The sequence below is a fragment of the Podarcis muralis genome, chromosome 3, assembly GCF_964188315.1.
Source record: "Podarcis muralis chromosome 3, rPodMur119.hap1.1, whole genome shotgun sequence".
Lineage (NCBI taxonomy): Eukaryota > Metazoa > Chordata > Lepidosauria > Squamata > Lacertidae > Podarcis > Podarcis muralis.
In genome coordinates, this window is record NC_135657.1 from 54915538 (window position 1) to 54933296 (window position 17759).

Consider the following 17759-nt stretch of genomic DNA (forward strand, 5'->3'; position numbering starts at 1 on the left):
CAAATCATTCATAGTTGGCTCCAGAGATCCAACTCCCATGTTTGGGTTGACAAGCCTCTGGACCACATGGAAAAGCTTCTTAGCTCCCTCCATTGCTACTCGATAGGTGTGTTTATATGCCCTAGCAAGTGTCCAAGTCAGCTTCAGAACAAATTTTACACCACTTGCGCTTTAGCCATCTCTGAATTTGTTTCATCACCTGCAGATCCTTAGTAAACCAAGTTGCATTCCACAGAGGAACCCCGGAAGCGATTGTGTTGATGGCCCTTCTCATGTCACCATTCCATACAGAGCTGAGAGCCCTAGCAGAATTGTTGGCTCTGTCTGTTGGAAACTCCCCCAGAGCATTCAGGAACCTTCCATTAGTTTCTGGAGGCAGGCCATCTTAACTGGTCCCACATTCCTACAGGGCAGAGCAGCTGCTACAAGCCCAAGCTTATTAGACATCCTGTTGCTTGCTGGTATTGCATCTCAGTTAGCTTCTTCCTATTTTGAATAGATTGTGTAAACTCTTCGCATTGTGTTTGTCATTGAGATCAGCTAATATGAAGTTAACTCAGCACTGTTTTCTTGAAACCCCTTCTGTGTTGCCTTTAGGAAAGCCTCGCCCATTGTCTATGCCTGCAGATGGAAACTGGCTGGGAGGTGTAGAACCTTTCTCTAGGCCCCGAGCAATGGGGAGAAAAGGTAAGGAAATTGTGCTCTAGGACTGCCGCTTTCTTAAATGCACTTGTCTGTACATTCACTACCCTGGCCTGTAGCGAAGGGTCCATTGTGCTAAATTCTGAACATCCTCTTGTGCGTTTGCCATGAATAAAATCAGAAGTGGGGATCCTAGCTGTTGAAATGCAAAACTTTGGTCCTTTTTATTCCTGTAAAGAGGTGGCCCACCTGGGTCCACAGGTTAGATGTTATTGTTTTTAACAAATCTCAATTGGGTCAATTTTATATTAGGATGATCTAGTATAAGTCTTTAGAGGCTTTTAATGCCACTGTATCCCTTGACAGTAGGGTGACACCTCTTTGTTAGGCTCTGAAGTAGGTTGGTTGCTCTGAAGTATATTATGGAAAACTCCTCTGAACCTTAGACTGGCACTGGCAAATTGTCCTGGGCCAAGGATTTATTATCTGACTTTAAAGCACAGCACCAGAGTACTGGTTTTCTCTCCTGTTTTCTTCTGTTCCATTGCTCCACATTGTAAAATTGGCCAGGTGGTCTCTCTCTAAGACAATGCGAGCTACTGAGACCTGGTTTGCTTTTGCCCATGAAATGAATAGAAAGAGATGATTGCCCGCAGTGCAATTCAGCCTGTAATAATAATAATAATAATAATAATAATAATTTATTATTTATACCCCGCCCATCTGGCTGAGTTTCCCCAGCCACTCTGGGCGGCTCCCAATCAGTGTTAAAAACAGTACAGCGTTACATATTAAAAACTTCCCTGAACAAGGCTGCCTTAAGATGTCTTCTGAATATCAGGTAATTATTTATCTCTTTGACATCTAATGGGAGGGCGTTCCACAGGGCGGGCGCCACTACCGAGAAGGCCCTCTGTCTGGTTCCCTGTAGCCTCACTTCTCGCAATGAGGGAACCGCCAGAAGGCCCTCGGCGCTGGATCTCAGTGTCCGGGCTGAATGATGGGGGTGGAGACGCTCCTTCAGGTATACAGGACCGAGGCCGTTTAGGGCTTTAAAGGTCAGCACCAACACTGTATGCTGCTGCGCCACAATCCTCCTTACCTATCCTTAAAAGACACGAGCTAATACCTGACTTGACAAAAATGTACACACACGTTGTAAGAATGGGTGACACACAGAGCCTGTGAACGACTTCCGGATCGTGGATGTAGTGATTAGCCACTCATATATGTTGCTCAATGCACACCTTTGCAGACAGGTGAGTGACTTTCAAAAGTCATTACTGCTTTTGTTTGCCTTGTATTGCAACATTGGAAACAAAGGTGAGTGTTATAGCCAGTGTGAAACAGTGTTTCTGTTCTCTACTGCACAGAGGTCCTCCTTCATTTACTTTGTACAGTACTGAGAGCCAAATCTGCTTCCCTTTCTGTAAGTGCCAGTCGCCATAAACTAAGCTACACTAGCGTAGAGAGAAAACCACTACATTGTTGAGGAGCGCAACATACAGGGATTTATTTCATGGAGAGAGAGGTTATTCCTCATGCCCCTTAATGCTGTACCCTAAAGGACTAGCACTAGAGTCAGTTTACACACAAAAAAATAATTTTAGCAGTGTTCTAGGGCTTTGAAGCAGGCGAGAGACAATCCATGTTACATACAATATGGTATACTGAAAGCAAAATGGCTCCAAATTTTAGGGATAGTGGTGATTTTGAGTGAAGAAGTGAGGAGAATGGGACTTTGGAAAGTTGTCTGAGGAAACACCCACCTACCCATGAGCTATACTGGATTGAGCCAAGGGCCCATCTAGTCCAGCATCTCGCAGTAGCCAACCAGATGCTTGTGGGAAGTCAGCAAGCAGGACCTATGTGCAGCTACACATTCTCCCCTTGTGATCCCCAGCAACTGGTATTTAAAGGCAGAACATAGCTATTATGGTTAGCGACCATTGATAGCCTTACCCTCCCTGAATTTCTCTAATCCTCTTTGATAGCCATCTGAGTTGGTAGCCTTTGATACTACTTGCTGTGTGAAGGAGCACTTTCTTTTGTCTGTTCTGAATCTTCCAACATTCAGATTCATGTGATGTCCCTGAGTTCTAGTCACATGAGAGGGGGAGATGGAATGGGATGGGACTGCTCTCTATTCACCTTCTCCATGCCATGTATAATTTTCTATACCTCTGTCACATTCCCTATTACCATTTCTCTAAAAAGGCTAAAAGGCGTGTATCTTTCCCCCCTACAATTCTTGCCTAAACAGCTGCTGGGGGAGTTCCAGGGGGAGAAGTTGTGGGTGAAGGATTAAACACCCAACTCTGCCCACTTCTCTGCTCCAAATTGCCCCTTCCCAAAGCTCTTATTTCCGCCAGGATTTTAATGCAAGTACTTGCACATACCTGTACAATTTAGCCCTAAAGCAAAACGCAAATCCTCAACTTTGTACAACAGTAAGTAAAATGGAGGTGAAGAGCAGAACGCAAGTTTGAGTAATCTTAGAGAGAGGTGATGGTGAGGGGAATCTGTGTGGGGCAGTTCACCAAAACCTCAGACTGGCTGGAGGTGTTGAAACGCTCTCTTCTGCATCTCCTTATGCTGTCTCTGATAAGTGTGTGTTTTCTTTGTTCATTGCAGGTGAAAATGCCCTCTGCCGGTACTTCAGCAATGAGAGAATCCCGCCCATCATTGAAGAAAGTTCCCCACTTCAGCATCCGTTTTCCAGGCCTGTGGCGGAAAGGCAGCTAGTGAGGGGTGCAGACTACATCAGGGGGAGCAGGTGTTTTGTTAACGTGGATCTTCACAACAGTGCGACGATCCCTTTCCAGGAGGATGGAGCCAAGAAGCTCCCGGTGACCTCATCCACGAAATCCTCCTCCACAGAGCGCTCCCTGCTGGTCAGCTGGATCACGAGACTCAAGTTATTGACTCACTGAGCAAACTGGCTGCGTTATGACTTTCTAGGGTATTTGATATTAAGTGCCTTTTCTTCCCCTCCACCTTCACATGGTTTTGCAGTACCCACAGAGTTACTGAGCAGTTTTGCATTGTATTTTATTTTCTCCACCTGGAGAAGCTTGCCCTTTCCCCAATGTTTCTGCCTCGAGATTCACTGGAGTTGGAGAGAGGGGGTCTGTTTAAGGGGGAACAGGAGGAGAGACGAGGAGAGAGATCGCAAGACATAGCATTTTTCTACCTGCCCAAGGGTGGAGGGGGAATTCAGTCCTCTGGAGAAAAACCGATCAGGCTCGAGTGATTCAGAGGTCACTGCTGACCTGAAATCCGCATGACCCACGCAGAAGCAATCTCTGCATCGTAATGAGGCCTGGTGGCACTTCATTTGCTACAAGACTCTGATGCTGTGCAACCTACTGGATCTGCAGACTATGTAGCACTCAGCAAAAAATGGATTCCTACGCTGCAATCCTGACCAAGAAGGAAGAAAAGGGGAGGTTTTCCCCTCCCCCCCATCCCTTTTAAGCAACGTGGTTGCACTGCAAGTGACTGGAGACGACTCAACTCTTGTCAGGAATAAAATGCAGTTTCTTCCTTTGTTCTGATTAGTTACAAACGTGAGGCTATTTTGGTTGAAGTTATTAAAATCTTAGTACAGTTAAACTGTTCTTCCCTGAATTGCTGCAATACTCATCCAATTAGGACATGGATTGCTACAACATGCCAAGGAAATGCATCTCAAGTGACAATGGTAAAAATGAATATATCTTATTGCTTTTTTATGATTAAGACTGAATAGCTGTTAACCAAAGTATTCTTCTGAAAGCAATCCCTGCAAGCTTCTGGAGCATCAACTGTGGTTCAAGGTTGAATTGGTTTTTATATTATTTGGGCTTTAAAGGCTGACTTGTGATGAGTTACATTTTTGTAAGGCAGTTTGCTCTTTCAGAGTGTTGGGGAAGAAACTGTTTGCCATCATTAAATTAGTAGCATTGGGTGAGAGTTGGGGTGGTCTGTGGAAGGGAGAACTTGCCAGAAGTGTTTGGATGCAAATAATTTGTTGTTTTCAAAGCAAGTGTAGGAAAGAGGATTTTTTTGTTAGAGATCCACAAAGAACATCTTGTTTAAAATAATTTAAAAGTATTTAAATTACGCTTTCTTTCTTTTCCTTAAAAAACAACAACACTTAACCTTTTATGCAGCTTTTACATTTGTCTCTGACATCACTGGGTACTAATTAGCCAAGGCAAAAAAAAGGTCTCACCCCATTAAATTAGTTATTTGAATGGTCTGAAAACAGCACCATCTACACTGATGAAAGGAATTCATCACATTTTACACTGCTGTCTAACATGATAAATGTGATCTTGGCAAGCTTTTTTGAGCAGTTTATAACAAGCATGGGGAGACAGATGTTAAATTAACTGTCTAGGAAACTGTCACAACTATACTAGGTTGAATGGATTTGCACAAATTTTTACCATTAAAAGAATGCATATGGTTATAACTAAATTCGATCCTGTTTTTCACAAACAAGCTAAAACAATGACATAACTTGAGTTACCTTTCAAGCTGAACTGGCTATTGGTACCAGCCTAGCAAACTTCACCAAAGCTAGTGAGCTGCATCTTGATGATGTTTTCTCATAGTATTCAAAACTTTGTGGTTTCAATTAAAAAGAAGCAGTAAAACAAACAAACAAACAAACAAACAAACAAACAAACCCAAATGTAATTGAAATTGCAGTTCACTTTTTTGTTGAAGATCCAGGCAAGTATGATGTAGAAAGTGAGGTGTATTGTATGAAGTTCAAATATAAGCTAAATATCTCCCTCAGATAATGATAAAGGAAGATGTAACTAAGAAAATGGTCTCTCTCTTGAGCCTGAAATTTCTCGTCCAGTTCAGGAAGTAACCTCTGTTCTCAGGAAAGAATGAATATGTTCATGTCTGTCTTTAATTCTTTTGTTAACCAAGATGGAAGCATCACATGAATTGTTTTGAAACTGTTTCACATGAGAGAAGGTGGCTATGACACTGAGTTGTGAACCAAGAAGTCCCAGGTTCCAATCTTACCAGCAGCACATTAGGTAAACTCGTATTTTTCAGGCTCAGTCTCCCTTAGATTGCAAGGTTAGAATAATACGTGATATATTTTCACTGCAGATATGTGTAGTATTTGCCACTCCTAGTAAGCAATCCATCTAAAGTACCATGACAGGCTCTGATCATGGTTTTGCATTGTTTTTAGAAGAAGAGCTCTCAAAAGCATTAGGCAGGACTAGTTGACACTGCCCTTGACAACTTCTTCCCCTTGATTGGGCAATAGATGCTCAAAACAGAAGCCACTCCTTTGGGGTCATTGATGAGCCAAACTTCTAATTGGTTTATTTTGATTTCTGGTGTACTTTTGCTTCTCTGTGATCTGTTTCCAAGGGCCTTTAACAAGACCTTGAAAAACAGCTAAGGAAGGCAGGAAAAGTGCAGATAACCCCCCTGGCACCATAGCCCTGACCAAAAACACTAATGCAGGACGCTTTGATATCTGTAATTGGAATGAATACACCTTAGTATCTCCTCTTGACAAATTTCACTGTTGCTTCGACTACTTAGGAAAACACAGAATAAAAGAAAAAATTGCCTCATTCCACAGAGGCAAATCCCACAGTTGAATAATTTCTCCTAACCAGCAAAGGGCAGAAGTTGTATGGTACCAAGTTAACGTTTGAGGGAATGTATTTACCTGAAAAGTGACCAGATAAAGAAGTTTAATACAGCACTAAACTGTAGTGCATTTTCTCATGTTTACAAATTGGGTGTACGTTCTAGCACAGCTTAGTCTTGCCTGTGTGTGTGTGTGTGTGTGCGCGCACACACACACACACACACACACATATATGCTAGCCTTAACAGTCATGGCCCTGTGGCCCTGTAGATGTGTGTGTATATATTTGTGTGTGTGTGTGTGTGTGTGTGTGTGTGTGTGTGTGTATTGTTCACTATCTCCCACATATTGTGGGAACTGCTTCTGCAGGATGTCAGCTCTCCATGGAAGTGTGCATGAATATAGCAACCATATTAATCATGTGGATGAATGTATTTATGTGAGGTTTTAGTGCCTTTCAGGTTTGTTTCCATTTCATCAATCTTTTTAAGTTGCTTCGGGACATTTTTTGCGTGAAAAACGATTATAAAATAATAGTTTCTCATCTGACCAGCGCTGTTTTCCCAGTGGGATGTTGAGTGGCTGGTAGGGATCCAGATAAACACTGTACACATGGTGGCTTTAATTTGCACATATCCACCAACTATATTGGAAGTGGCTCTTGCACTGCACGGAAGGGAGCACACAGCTTTACTACCAAGTGGGTTGAGACCCTTAATCTCGGGGTTGTGGGTTTGAGCTCCACATTGGGCAGAAGATTTCTGCATTGCAGGGGGTTGGACTAGATGATCCTCGTGTTCCCTTCCAGCTCTATAGTTCTATGATTCTACCCCATACCTGCAGAAATTAACACTCTCTCACCCACTGTTTAATGAATTGTATGTTCATATGTGAAGCGGGAGTAGCTGCCCCTACTTCATCCCAATTTCCCATTGACTTCAGAGTAATTCCCTTTTATATCAGTATATAAAATAAAAGTTTCCTACCATGAAGCCTGCTTGTACAGAAAGTTAACTAATTCTGTATTAACAAAAATACTTAAAATAAATAAATAGCATATTTGTATTCTGTCCTTTTAGGGTAAAATTCTTCTAAGGTGGCTAGCAAAAGGCAGTAAAATACATCAAACAAGGCATTTAAAATGACTACTAGTAGGTAAAACAGCAGCAATTAAAACATGAAAACCAGCATGAAACTATCAGTCAAATGGCAAGCAGAATAAAAATATTTTAACAGTTTTCAAGCTTAGAAACAGTTTTGTGTTCACCAATATCCACATTCCCCCATGCTATTCCACACACCCAGCTATTCATACCAAAATCAATCTGCATGGAAGCTGTAGTGAAGTATAGCTAAAAGTGTGAGTTTCCACAATCCCTCTCCTAGAAACCACTGAAGGCAACAAAAAAGGATTTAGGTGAGGGCTGTTTGCATTTTGAAGTATTATTAAAAGTGGTGATACCACACCTCATTGGTAGCACAATTTCTGTGTAGAGCAGGGGGTAGCCAAGGTGACCTCCAGATGTTGCTCTACAATTCCCATCATCCCACCAACAACGTATGGAGGGAACCAGGTTGGCTAAGCATGGTGCAAAATTTCAAGTTTAATATCTTGTGACTCCTAACGCCTCAGACTCTGAAAGCAGGATTTCAAAACTATTCCCCTCAGTCTCACCACCTTTTTAGGGAGATAGGAATAAATTAAAAGGACTTCTTGTTCTAATTCACTAGTCTATAGCTCCTAAAATCAAGAACTTTGGTAGGGCAAATGAGGGATCAGGGGCAGAATTTAACTTACTGACAACCTCCAGTTTCATTTTTATTTTTTTTAAAAAAAAGCAAAGCGAACTTCTACCTTTTATACCTTCAAAAATATGTTTTGAAGTGTTGTCCATGGTTGCTGAAATCTCAGAAACCAGAATAAGTGCTGCTTTTCAATTCTATTTCCAGTGGCCAGAGGGGCAGTTTCAGTGTTATTGCCCATTCCATTGATTTGATGAAAGAATACAAATAACTATGGAATTTCCAGGGTACTGCCAAATGCCTGTGTGCCCCCTGCCCACTTTTGGCCTATTTTATCTTTATTGGGGATGTGGTGGGAAGTGTGTTCCCAAGGACCTGGAAAGAAGCAACATGGTGCATATGGCACTCAAAATTGAAAATTGGCCACCAAACGTTGGTTACCCCTTACTGTAAAAAATAATAATACATAATTTATATAACTTTTTAAATTCTTTGGCTCTTGGGACAGAATGTTCATAGCATGGGTATAGTAGAACATCTGTAACACAGCCCTACATCCTCAGTGGTTAACACGTAAATACAAGGAAACTTGGGATTTGATGTACCATGTGAAAAGCTACGGAAAAGAGGATTTGGTTAAACAGAAACTGAATCTGGAAACTTGCACTGAAATGCCCCACAAAGCTGAAGTTGGCAGCAATTCTTACAGCTCCCAAAGCAAAATATTCCCTGCCCCCCACAACACCCACCCCAAGCTTAAATTGGAAACTGGGTGAGTTAGTTATAGTGGAAAATCTCTTTCCAAAATAAAGATATTAAGAGATAATTAGCTTCATTGCACAATCATTTCTCATTTATGTTCCTAGGGAGATTTGTTTTTATGCCAAACCTTTTGAGGAGTAAATGATCTCAAATGAGTGTCTTGAATTTGCCTTAGGCTCCATTTTCCTTCTGCTTAAAGAGAGAAAGTTCTTTCACCCCTCTTTAAAAAACCTCATCTTTTTGGCATATCACATGTAGTATTGCATATTTTACTGGAAGTCTCTTGTGGATCAAGACTCACCTGAAAAGAAATAAGTAAAAGAACATTTTTCTCTAACCTGCTTTCACTGAGTTCATTCTGCTCAAAGGCGTGAAGCTAACTTGGCAAGAAGACATATGATGTTAGTGGGGTTTTTGGTTTCTATGGAAGCCGCCCAGAGTGGCTGGGGAAACCCAGCCAGATGGGCGGGGTACAAATAATAAATTATTATTATTATTATTATTATTATTATTGGGCTCAGCTCAATTATATATATACATTGAAAGTATATTTCACTGGAATTCTTATGGAAGTTAAGTGTGCATATAATTGGAGCCTTCAAGTTGCAGAATGTGCCTTATAGATACTTGCACAAAGGCTGTTCTGATTACCGTACCTGGAAAAGTAAATAGGGATACTGGCAATAATGGGCTCTCTCTTGCCCAAAAAGAACCAGGAATTTCATGTTAATCCTTGCACCTTGATGCATGAAATGTCAGTGGATCTAGAAAATAAGTTTGTTTTGGAAGGATGGGTTTTTGTGTCAACCCTAGCCAGCAATTTATGCAAGCAATTTATCCTAGATTCTTTAGAATCTAGGAAATGAATTAGCATTCTGTTTCCTCTTTCATAACCATGATTTAGAAGCAGTATTCTGTTCAGGTTCAGGTAGGAAAAAAGAAGCCAAAGTTCTTCCAAATCAGGAAACAGATGGCAGAAATGGAAAGCTTTACTCGACGAGAGGGAAACCAAATACTTTCTTCCAATACGTGTGTGTTTTTCCTTCCCTGAAAGCCAACTTGTGAAATGAAGGTGTTTAAATGAAACAAAACCTCTGAAAAACCAGCAGTGGTGGTCTTTGTGCTTTAAATAGGTCCCAGTTCTCACCACCGAGCACCAACCAGGCAATGGCTCCTGAGAAGACTGTACCTAGACCCTGCCTGGAGGCTCCACCTATGCTAGAAGGAGCAGAGTAGGGCCTTCTCATTCATCTGCCTGTTGGACAGAAGGAGCACAGCTGCAGACCTGCAGCCAGAATGAAGGGTGGAGAAACTTGAAGGGTATAAAATACCTGGGAGAGGAGGAGGAGGGCCAGTGGAAGTCAAGAGAATAGTCAGGCCTCTAAGAACGGTGGCTTGGCCTTTACACCCCTGCCAGAGGTCATCTTCAGGCTCTCCCTGAAGCCCTACTGAGTGAGGCCAAGGAGGGAATAGCAGTATTCTAGGTTTAGTCATCTTCCAAGATGCATTGGAGTCCTGGAATTAAGACTGTTAAAGCCAACATACAGAAGCCACACCAAGAGAGGAGATCTGCAGAAAGACTGTACATTTTGTGGGGGTAACCTAGGATGTGGTGGATGCTGGCCTGTGGAGCAGCAGGCCTGAAAGGAAGTCATATTGCATCAGCCAGTGCCTGATTTGACCCTGAGTCAGATGTGGGCTTCTGGAAGAGGGAACAGCCCTTTTTCAAGGCTCCCCTTGTCTTGGGGTATAGCACGAGGCCACACATATAACTCCGTCTAAGTTCTCCCCCACCCCCAACTTCCTGGGTTTAAGGAAGCAACCTACTCGTTCTGTATTTTTTTCTATGAGGAAAGGAACTCCATTTTGCATGACTAAGTGATATAAATGGTATTAGATCTAAATTGACAAACCATCATAGGAAAAGCTGCTTTTAGCTCCTGTGAACAGGATTGTATGTACTTTTCCATTAACTGCAATTCAGAGGTTTCTGGGTGCATTGTGCAGCGCTACTGAACTGAGCTGTTGATATACGGAGATAAGTTTAAACATGACTGGGAAACGGTGGATTTCAAAGTGGATTCCAGGAAACCATGGGATTCTTTTGAAGTTTACTGAGGTTCAGCAGAACAGCTAATGTTGAGCAAGTTTCCCTGTTAAACAGTTTGCCCACAAATCTTGCCCTGTGGATCACAAGCTCTGGAGGATTCCAGTGTGCAATATCAGATCATGTGGGGTGATGACGAAGCATGGTATGGCATCCCAGCGCACACACCAGAATCCTTAGGGGTGCTCTCTCAACTGTGCATGGGTTCCTCAAAAGACTGATATGAAAAAGGTTCACTTATGGTATATCACTTAGAAGCCGCTGCCATGTGAGATGACCTTGGGGTTACCTTTTGTTCTGTCTCTTGATCTATAGCATCCACTGCAGTTACAGGAAAGGAAGCCTGTTGAGGAGAAATCCTATAACTGCTTCACACTAGAAGTACTACATACCAGTAAGAGGTGCCACAGGTCAGTCTTCTGTCAGATCATGACTGGCATTGCATTTCCATAGCATCCAGACTTACATTAGTGCCAAGTCTTTCCATGTTATGCAGTTTCTGATGGCAAGCAGCACAGGCAAAACATAAGAGCAAACTTGGTCAGAAGAGCACCAATGACAGAAGATCCATGTGGTCAAGCGTAAGGTACATATTTTCTCCTTCCCCATTGTAGCCATCACCCTGAAGCTCAGTGCTAAGATGCTTCGCTTCCTGATTCATCTTAAGAGCAGTGACTGGTGAAGACTTCTGTAGAAATCACCAGCCAGTTCTCTAGAGATACCCATCCTGTTTGCGTCTACCATCTAGTTTTTTATTTCAGTGGTGTGATGGCTGTGACACAGGCAGCTGAAGCCACGTCTTAATATTTAATCGAATGCAACTCTACATTGCTGCGACATCGGTTTTAAAAATAGAAAGCTGCCGACTGCAGGGAGAATTCAGCACTTGACTTTGTCTTGAGGTAGGAGAGTTGGAGGAAAAGAAACGTTAGTCAGCTCTGACAGAGTGCCCACACAGAAGGAGATGAGAACTGCATTCGTACAATGTCACTTCAGTGAATTTAGTGGAGAAACTTGCCTTATTGCAATGACTCAGCCTCTTCTGGTTACTTCTTCAGTGAAACAGACTCATCAGTAACAGGGGCATCAAACAGGAATGGCAATATTTTTGCACAGTAATATTTTTATCACTCTGAGCAGTTTTTAACAATCTACTCTGTGATTAGGGCTTCACAAGTCACAGTCTTTACTTTTGGGACAGAGGCATAAATTCACATGTATAATGCAATCATATTCATGCACATCTAATTTTAAGGCTAAGTTTCATAACAAGAAGAAAAATGGATGGAAAACTTAATTCGCACAACGCTGAATATTGGTTTGCCAGCACAAAAGCCTTGGAAGTAGTTTGCAAGTCTCATTTAATAGACATCTGTGATTTACCCTGGGGCACGGATGACTTTCCCAAATATGAATATCTAACCAAGGGAGTCCATTTACCCCCCCCCCATCTACTTCTAACACTTGTCCACTGAACCATTTACTTTTGGAGACATTATCTTGATCCCACTAGGTTCTTAAAGCAGAAAGGGGCCCTCTAGACATCTTCCTTCCTGCTTAACTCAGGGGAGGGGGGATAACCTTTGGCACTCCAGTTGTTGCTGAACTACAACTGTCATCCCTAGCCATTGACCCTGCTTGTGGGGGTTGATGGGACTTGTAGTTCAGCAATATCTGGAGGGCAAAAGGATCCTCACACCTGACTTTCCCAATTTCTGCTCTCTTCCTTTGTCCCAGTCCCAGCCACTCCTTTTCTAGGGTGGACTCAACTCAATATTTGAAGCACGTTGCTTGCTTGAAAATGTGCTCCTAGCAACCCTACAGTAGCTGCATAGGAAACTAGTCCTCTGTAACTATTATACACTCCTGAAACAGCTGGGGAAATGAAAGTCATAGCGATTGTTTCCTTTCTGCATAGCCAGCAGCTACACACACTTAGCTGTTTATGCTTGGACACCAATTGAAGACTTATCTGTTCAACTTGGTCTTTGAATTAAAATTCAGCAGTTGGTATTATTTTGCAATTTTGCATTTTAGAAATGTGTTGACGCTTTTATTGAAATGTAATTTTAGTTCACTGATTTCAGTGGCTGTTCTATGATTATGACTTTTGCTGCACTCCCGTTTGCCTAGGAGTCATTCCCCACAAAATTCAGTAAAGGCTTACCTGAGTAGACATGGTAAGGACTGCACTGCTTTTCAGCCTCAACAAATGCTTTTTTCTAGAAAAATAGGTGCCAGTACTCACCGTGAAGTTGTTACAGTAAGTGCCACGTTTGTTAACAACAAAAACTGAGGTGCCAGTACTGCGTACCCCTGAGTACCCTGCGGGGGGGGGGGGGAGCACTGGCTACAACCCTGTATTGTTTTGCTATTCATGATCCTGGCCTCCCATGGGAGGAAGGACAGAACAGATAATAATACACATTTAAGGAAAATAGTAATGGCATGAGGCAAACACAGAGCAGGGCTTGTTTCATATAAGTGGCTCACATATTATAGTGGTAGAACTTGACATTCGACATCTCTGTTTCCACAGGTTTTATGTTGTATATATAGTATGACAGAAATCAGAGTTAAGTACGTATTTACAGCTTTGTATGGTTACCCACAGTTATTATCAGTGACGAAAAATGAAAACCACTAATTTCCCTAAGGAAAGTATTCCAACAACAGCCGCGTTATAAAATGCCCTTATACATTCAGTCCTATGAAAATAACAAATTTTCTAAAGCGGTTAGAAGAATATTTTGGGGAGAAGCCACGTTCATGGGAAGTGCGCATGATGTGATTATTACAGTCTGTGCTGGAGATGTGCTGCTGCTTCCCAGCGCCGCCTGGAAACGAGTAACAAGTCCATGGGTCATCCACGTGAGAGGTCCCGTCAAGGTTGCCCTGTGTGTTACACATGCCAGTATTTGTTTAACTTGGCAAGAGATTATAATGAGTTAGCAAAGGCTATTCCTCTACTCATCAGCACTGTGTTGAACTGCTGGAGTTTGGGGGACTGATAAGAAAACGTTTTTGGCTGGAAATGTTAAGCCACTTGCAGGAAAGTAGATTAAAGGTTGGGAGCCCGAGAATACACACTGCTGGCTTTCATGGAACTTCCACTTTTAAATGTGTGGATAATTCCCCATAGCTGAATATGGGGGTTTTCAAGCAGTGTGTCTTGAATGATGGTCAGGGGTACTGCGGACAACACTAGCCTCTGTCCCTCTTTCTTTCTTTCTTTCCCTCCCTCCCTCCTCTGATGCCTTCTCACGTCTGCTTCCCAAAAGCTTGTTTGGCTGTTTATTGCAGCAGCCCTGCTATCAACTCTGCAGACGAATGGTGCCTCTGGGGGTTCTGGTTGCCAGAAGATGAGGCAGGCTCCGAGTAAGCAAGCAAGCAAGCAGGAGGGAACCCAGCCAGCCAGTCTGCCAGCCATTGCTGTTGGGAATGGACAGACTGTCCCCAGGTCCCTGTGGGGCAATGTGAGGAGGCACCTCTCTTTGGGGCAGGGGGGACGCAACCAGTGGCGGAGGAACCCTCTCCGTCACCCGGGGTGGGACACCGAGGGGCGGGGCAAAATGCCCTGTAACTCATGCACAATGTCCTTACAGACTGCGCACGCGTGGCAACCTGTAGGGTCGCTGTGCAAGTGGCAGCCCATACAGTCGCCATGCGAGCAGCAGCCCGTACGGGCGCCGTGCGGACGCGGCGCAAGCAGCGCCCACACTGACCGTGTGTGTGCCCTCTGCTGCTCTACAGCTGGGAGGCAGCGGGCCATCTTGTCACCCCCCAGGGTGGTGCCTGGGGCGGCCTCCCCCCCTTTGTTCGCCCCTGGGCACAACTCAAAGATCAGGGGTGGCAGCAGTGGCTGCCCAGAGGACTCCGAAGGAGAGGGGAGAGGAGAGAAGGCTGAGGGATCACTCCACAAGGGATTGGGTTGGGAAAGGGTGAGATGCTGCCAGCTCTGCAGCCAAGGGCTGACATAACTGGGCTCCTGAGCTCCACAGGGGTGCCGCGGAAAGAATGTAGGTTGGTCAAGGGAGCCATGGACTCAAAAAGGTTGAAAATCTCTGGCCTACAACAATTCCACTAAAAATGGACAGGAGCAGCCGGGAACACTCTAGTGCTGGAAAACCAACCATGAGACCTTCCTTAAAAGAGGATATGTAGCAAGAAACCATGAAGGCATGAAGATTTGCATCTTATGAGGTAGCATGGATTCTGATACTCCATGATTTCAAAACCACAGGTGTTTGGCATAATTCTCAAATAGGCCACGCGTCAGTGAATTGGACTTTTTGTTCAGAAAATGTTGGCAGCCCTGCCATCTGCAGTGCAGTCCCTGCACATGAGCCGTAGAAATTTGGCAGAGGAAGCAAAGAAAGAGGAGAGGAGAAACTGCATTGCCCGATAACCTTCTCCTGAAGGCTGACTCCTTTCATTTTAAGGCAACATTTTCCCTCAGATTTGAACAAGATTGCAATCTGGGTTGGCATCAACATCCATAGTCAAATGCCTACTGGACAAACCACGTGCAGTGAGCAATCATTTTAGTCCTCCTCCATTTTCCCAAGTAGAGAGTTGCTCCTCGGCAATGCTGTGGTGGGACATTGAGGGAAGGGATTAAAATGCACAGCTGTCAATGGAAATGGTGCTGGAATAAGGGAATTTCCCACAAAACAAGGGAAGGTTGACAGCTATGTAAAATGGCACCTGACTGTGTTCACCAAGGGCTTCTAGCAGTGCCCCTGTCTGCACTGCTGCCATGCTTAGTAAGCCCAACGGGCAGGGCCCACTTGGTGGGTTCCCCCATTTAGACTTGGGCACTCTCACACCTGGAGGCAGCTCTGATAAAAACCCATAGCTCAGTTAAAGCCATCACAGTGAATTCTAACCTATGATATACAGTGGTGCCTCACAAGACGAAATTAATTCATTCCGCGAGTTTTGTCGTCTTGCGAAGCACGGTGTCGGGAAAGTTTTGGAAAAGCTTCAAAAATCACCAAAGTCTTTAAAAACCTCAAAAAAGGCTACCACACCGCGTTCTATGAGTTGCTCCTCGAAGTCAAGTCACAACTGTATTAACGGTGTTAAGAAAAAGGAAACAAACTTGCAAGATGTTTCCGCATTGCGAAGCAAGCCCATAGGGAAAATCGTCTTGCGAAGCAGCTCAAAAAACAAAAAACCCTTTCGTCTAGCGAGTTTTTTGTCTTGCGAGGCATTCGTCTTGCGAGGTACCACTGTAAATAGATGTAAAAAGAAAGCCACAGGTTTCCCAGTCTATTGCAAATGGCTGACTGCTAAGTTCATAGTCTATCATCCTATTGTAAATCTTCCCTGAGAGGTTTTCAACCTAAAAACCAATAAAATCTCAGTCAAAGGGTGGGCCCAGTCACCTATACCTGAAGGGGCTGTTTTTTCTATTCTACTGCAACAGGTCTGCAGCCTGTTGCTACTAACAATCTGCCACTGCCATGCATATTGTATGTAACTGATTGTATGCATTGCAGAACAACTGCAACTCAAACATATCCAGAAACATTTGCTACCTGTATAATTATTGTGGAGTGGGGCAAAGCTGGGGTCTAATATTCACAAGCGTTAGGATCACACCTCAACCATCACCACCCAAAAATTTAAGCATGTTTCTAAAAAACAACCTGCTTCTTTATTCCCCCTTTTGTTGCCTATGATTTCTTCCTCCTCCTCCTTCCCACAAAGTTTCTTTAGGGACAAACCTTTGAAAAACAAACTGGGAAGTGACTACAATAATATAGGGCCTATTTTTCTAGTAGTGTGATCAGGTGCACAGCCTTAATTTGTATATACTATAGGGAATAAGAACATTATGAACAGCAGTATTAAAAGGCAGCCCTCCTTCCTTCCCGAAAGGGATAATATGGACAATTTTATTTACCAAAGAGAAAGAGCAGAAAATATTTGGGGTTGGGCAGAGAATAGGGACAGCTGGAGCATATGCAGTTAGGACATATTTGTAAGGGGGGGGGGGAATTATGCATACAGATATAGAAAGAACAGGGATGCAAAACAATTCAGTCAGGATTATTAACGAAGCAATTGCAGGCCATGTGTTCTACTCAATACTATGTCTGAACTAGCCCACCCATGAGGCAAGGTGAGATGGCTGCCTCAGGCAGGAGGATCTACATCAGCAGGAAATCCAGAATTGGCCTCCACAGTCACTTACGGCCTCACCATTAAGACTGTGTTCATGGAAGACAATCTTACTGGGCTATGAGTGATCACCAAAGAAGAAGAGTCATTTACCAAGAGTCTAAGATAGCACATTTAGTAGCTACTTCACTGTTCAATAAATTCTTAATGCAATGGATGAACTTGATGAAGTGATACCAGTTTCCTAGTATCTGGTTTAAAGTCACATACCAGGAGTCTTAAATCACCACGTTTAGTAATCTGAAGTCAATTTCTTTGCTTGGAAAGAAGTTGGCTGACCACACTAAAACCACCTAATAGGATGTTGGAAATACAACAAGGACAGCGAGCAGAAATGTCATGTTGTGACCAAATTTCTTAAACTCTGACTTCAGTCCAATGTCATTTTGTACCTTGATTAGTTCTTCCTCCACTACCCCATCTTCCTCGGTATCTGAAAATGGATTTATTACCCAATATGGAATTTCCATCAAAAGAAGGTCCTCCAATAGATCGGACATATTTTTATGCAGCTTATCCAAATGGTCACAAAAAGGGTTTGCAGAACACTGTCTTGTATCCCGCCTTTCTTTTCTAGCTCAGACAGGCTCAGAAATTGGTATAGCTGCTGCTGATATTACGCTTGAATAGAGTTAACTTTGAAATAAATGTAGGAAAGACAGTTTTGGCCTTAATAAAACTGACCTCATTTCGTTGTAC

The 17759-nt window shown here is 43.1% G+C and overlaps 1 protein-coding gene across 1 annotated transcript in view; it reads left to right on the forward strand.

The window, feature by feature from the left end:
* Nucleotides 1–6378, forward strand: part of CNKSR3 (CNKSR family member 3) — a 63064-nt gene extending 56686 nt beyond the window's left edge. The window contains exons 12-13 of the mRNA XM_028723711.2: nt 598–687; nt 3277–6378. Of these exons, the coding sequence (XP_028579544.2) occupies nt 598–687; nt 3277–3575 (389 nt within the window). The 3' untranslated portion in view covers nt 3576–6378. The remainder of the gene's footprint in view (nt 1–597; nt 688–3276) is intronic.
* The last annotated feature ends 11381 nt before the right edge of the window (nt 6379–17759 follow it).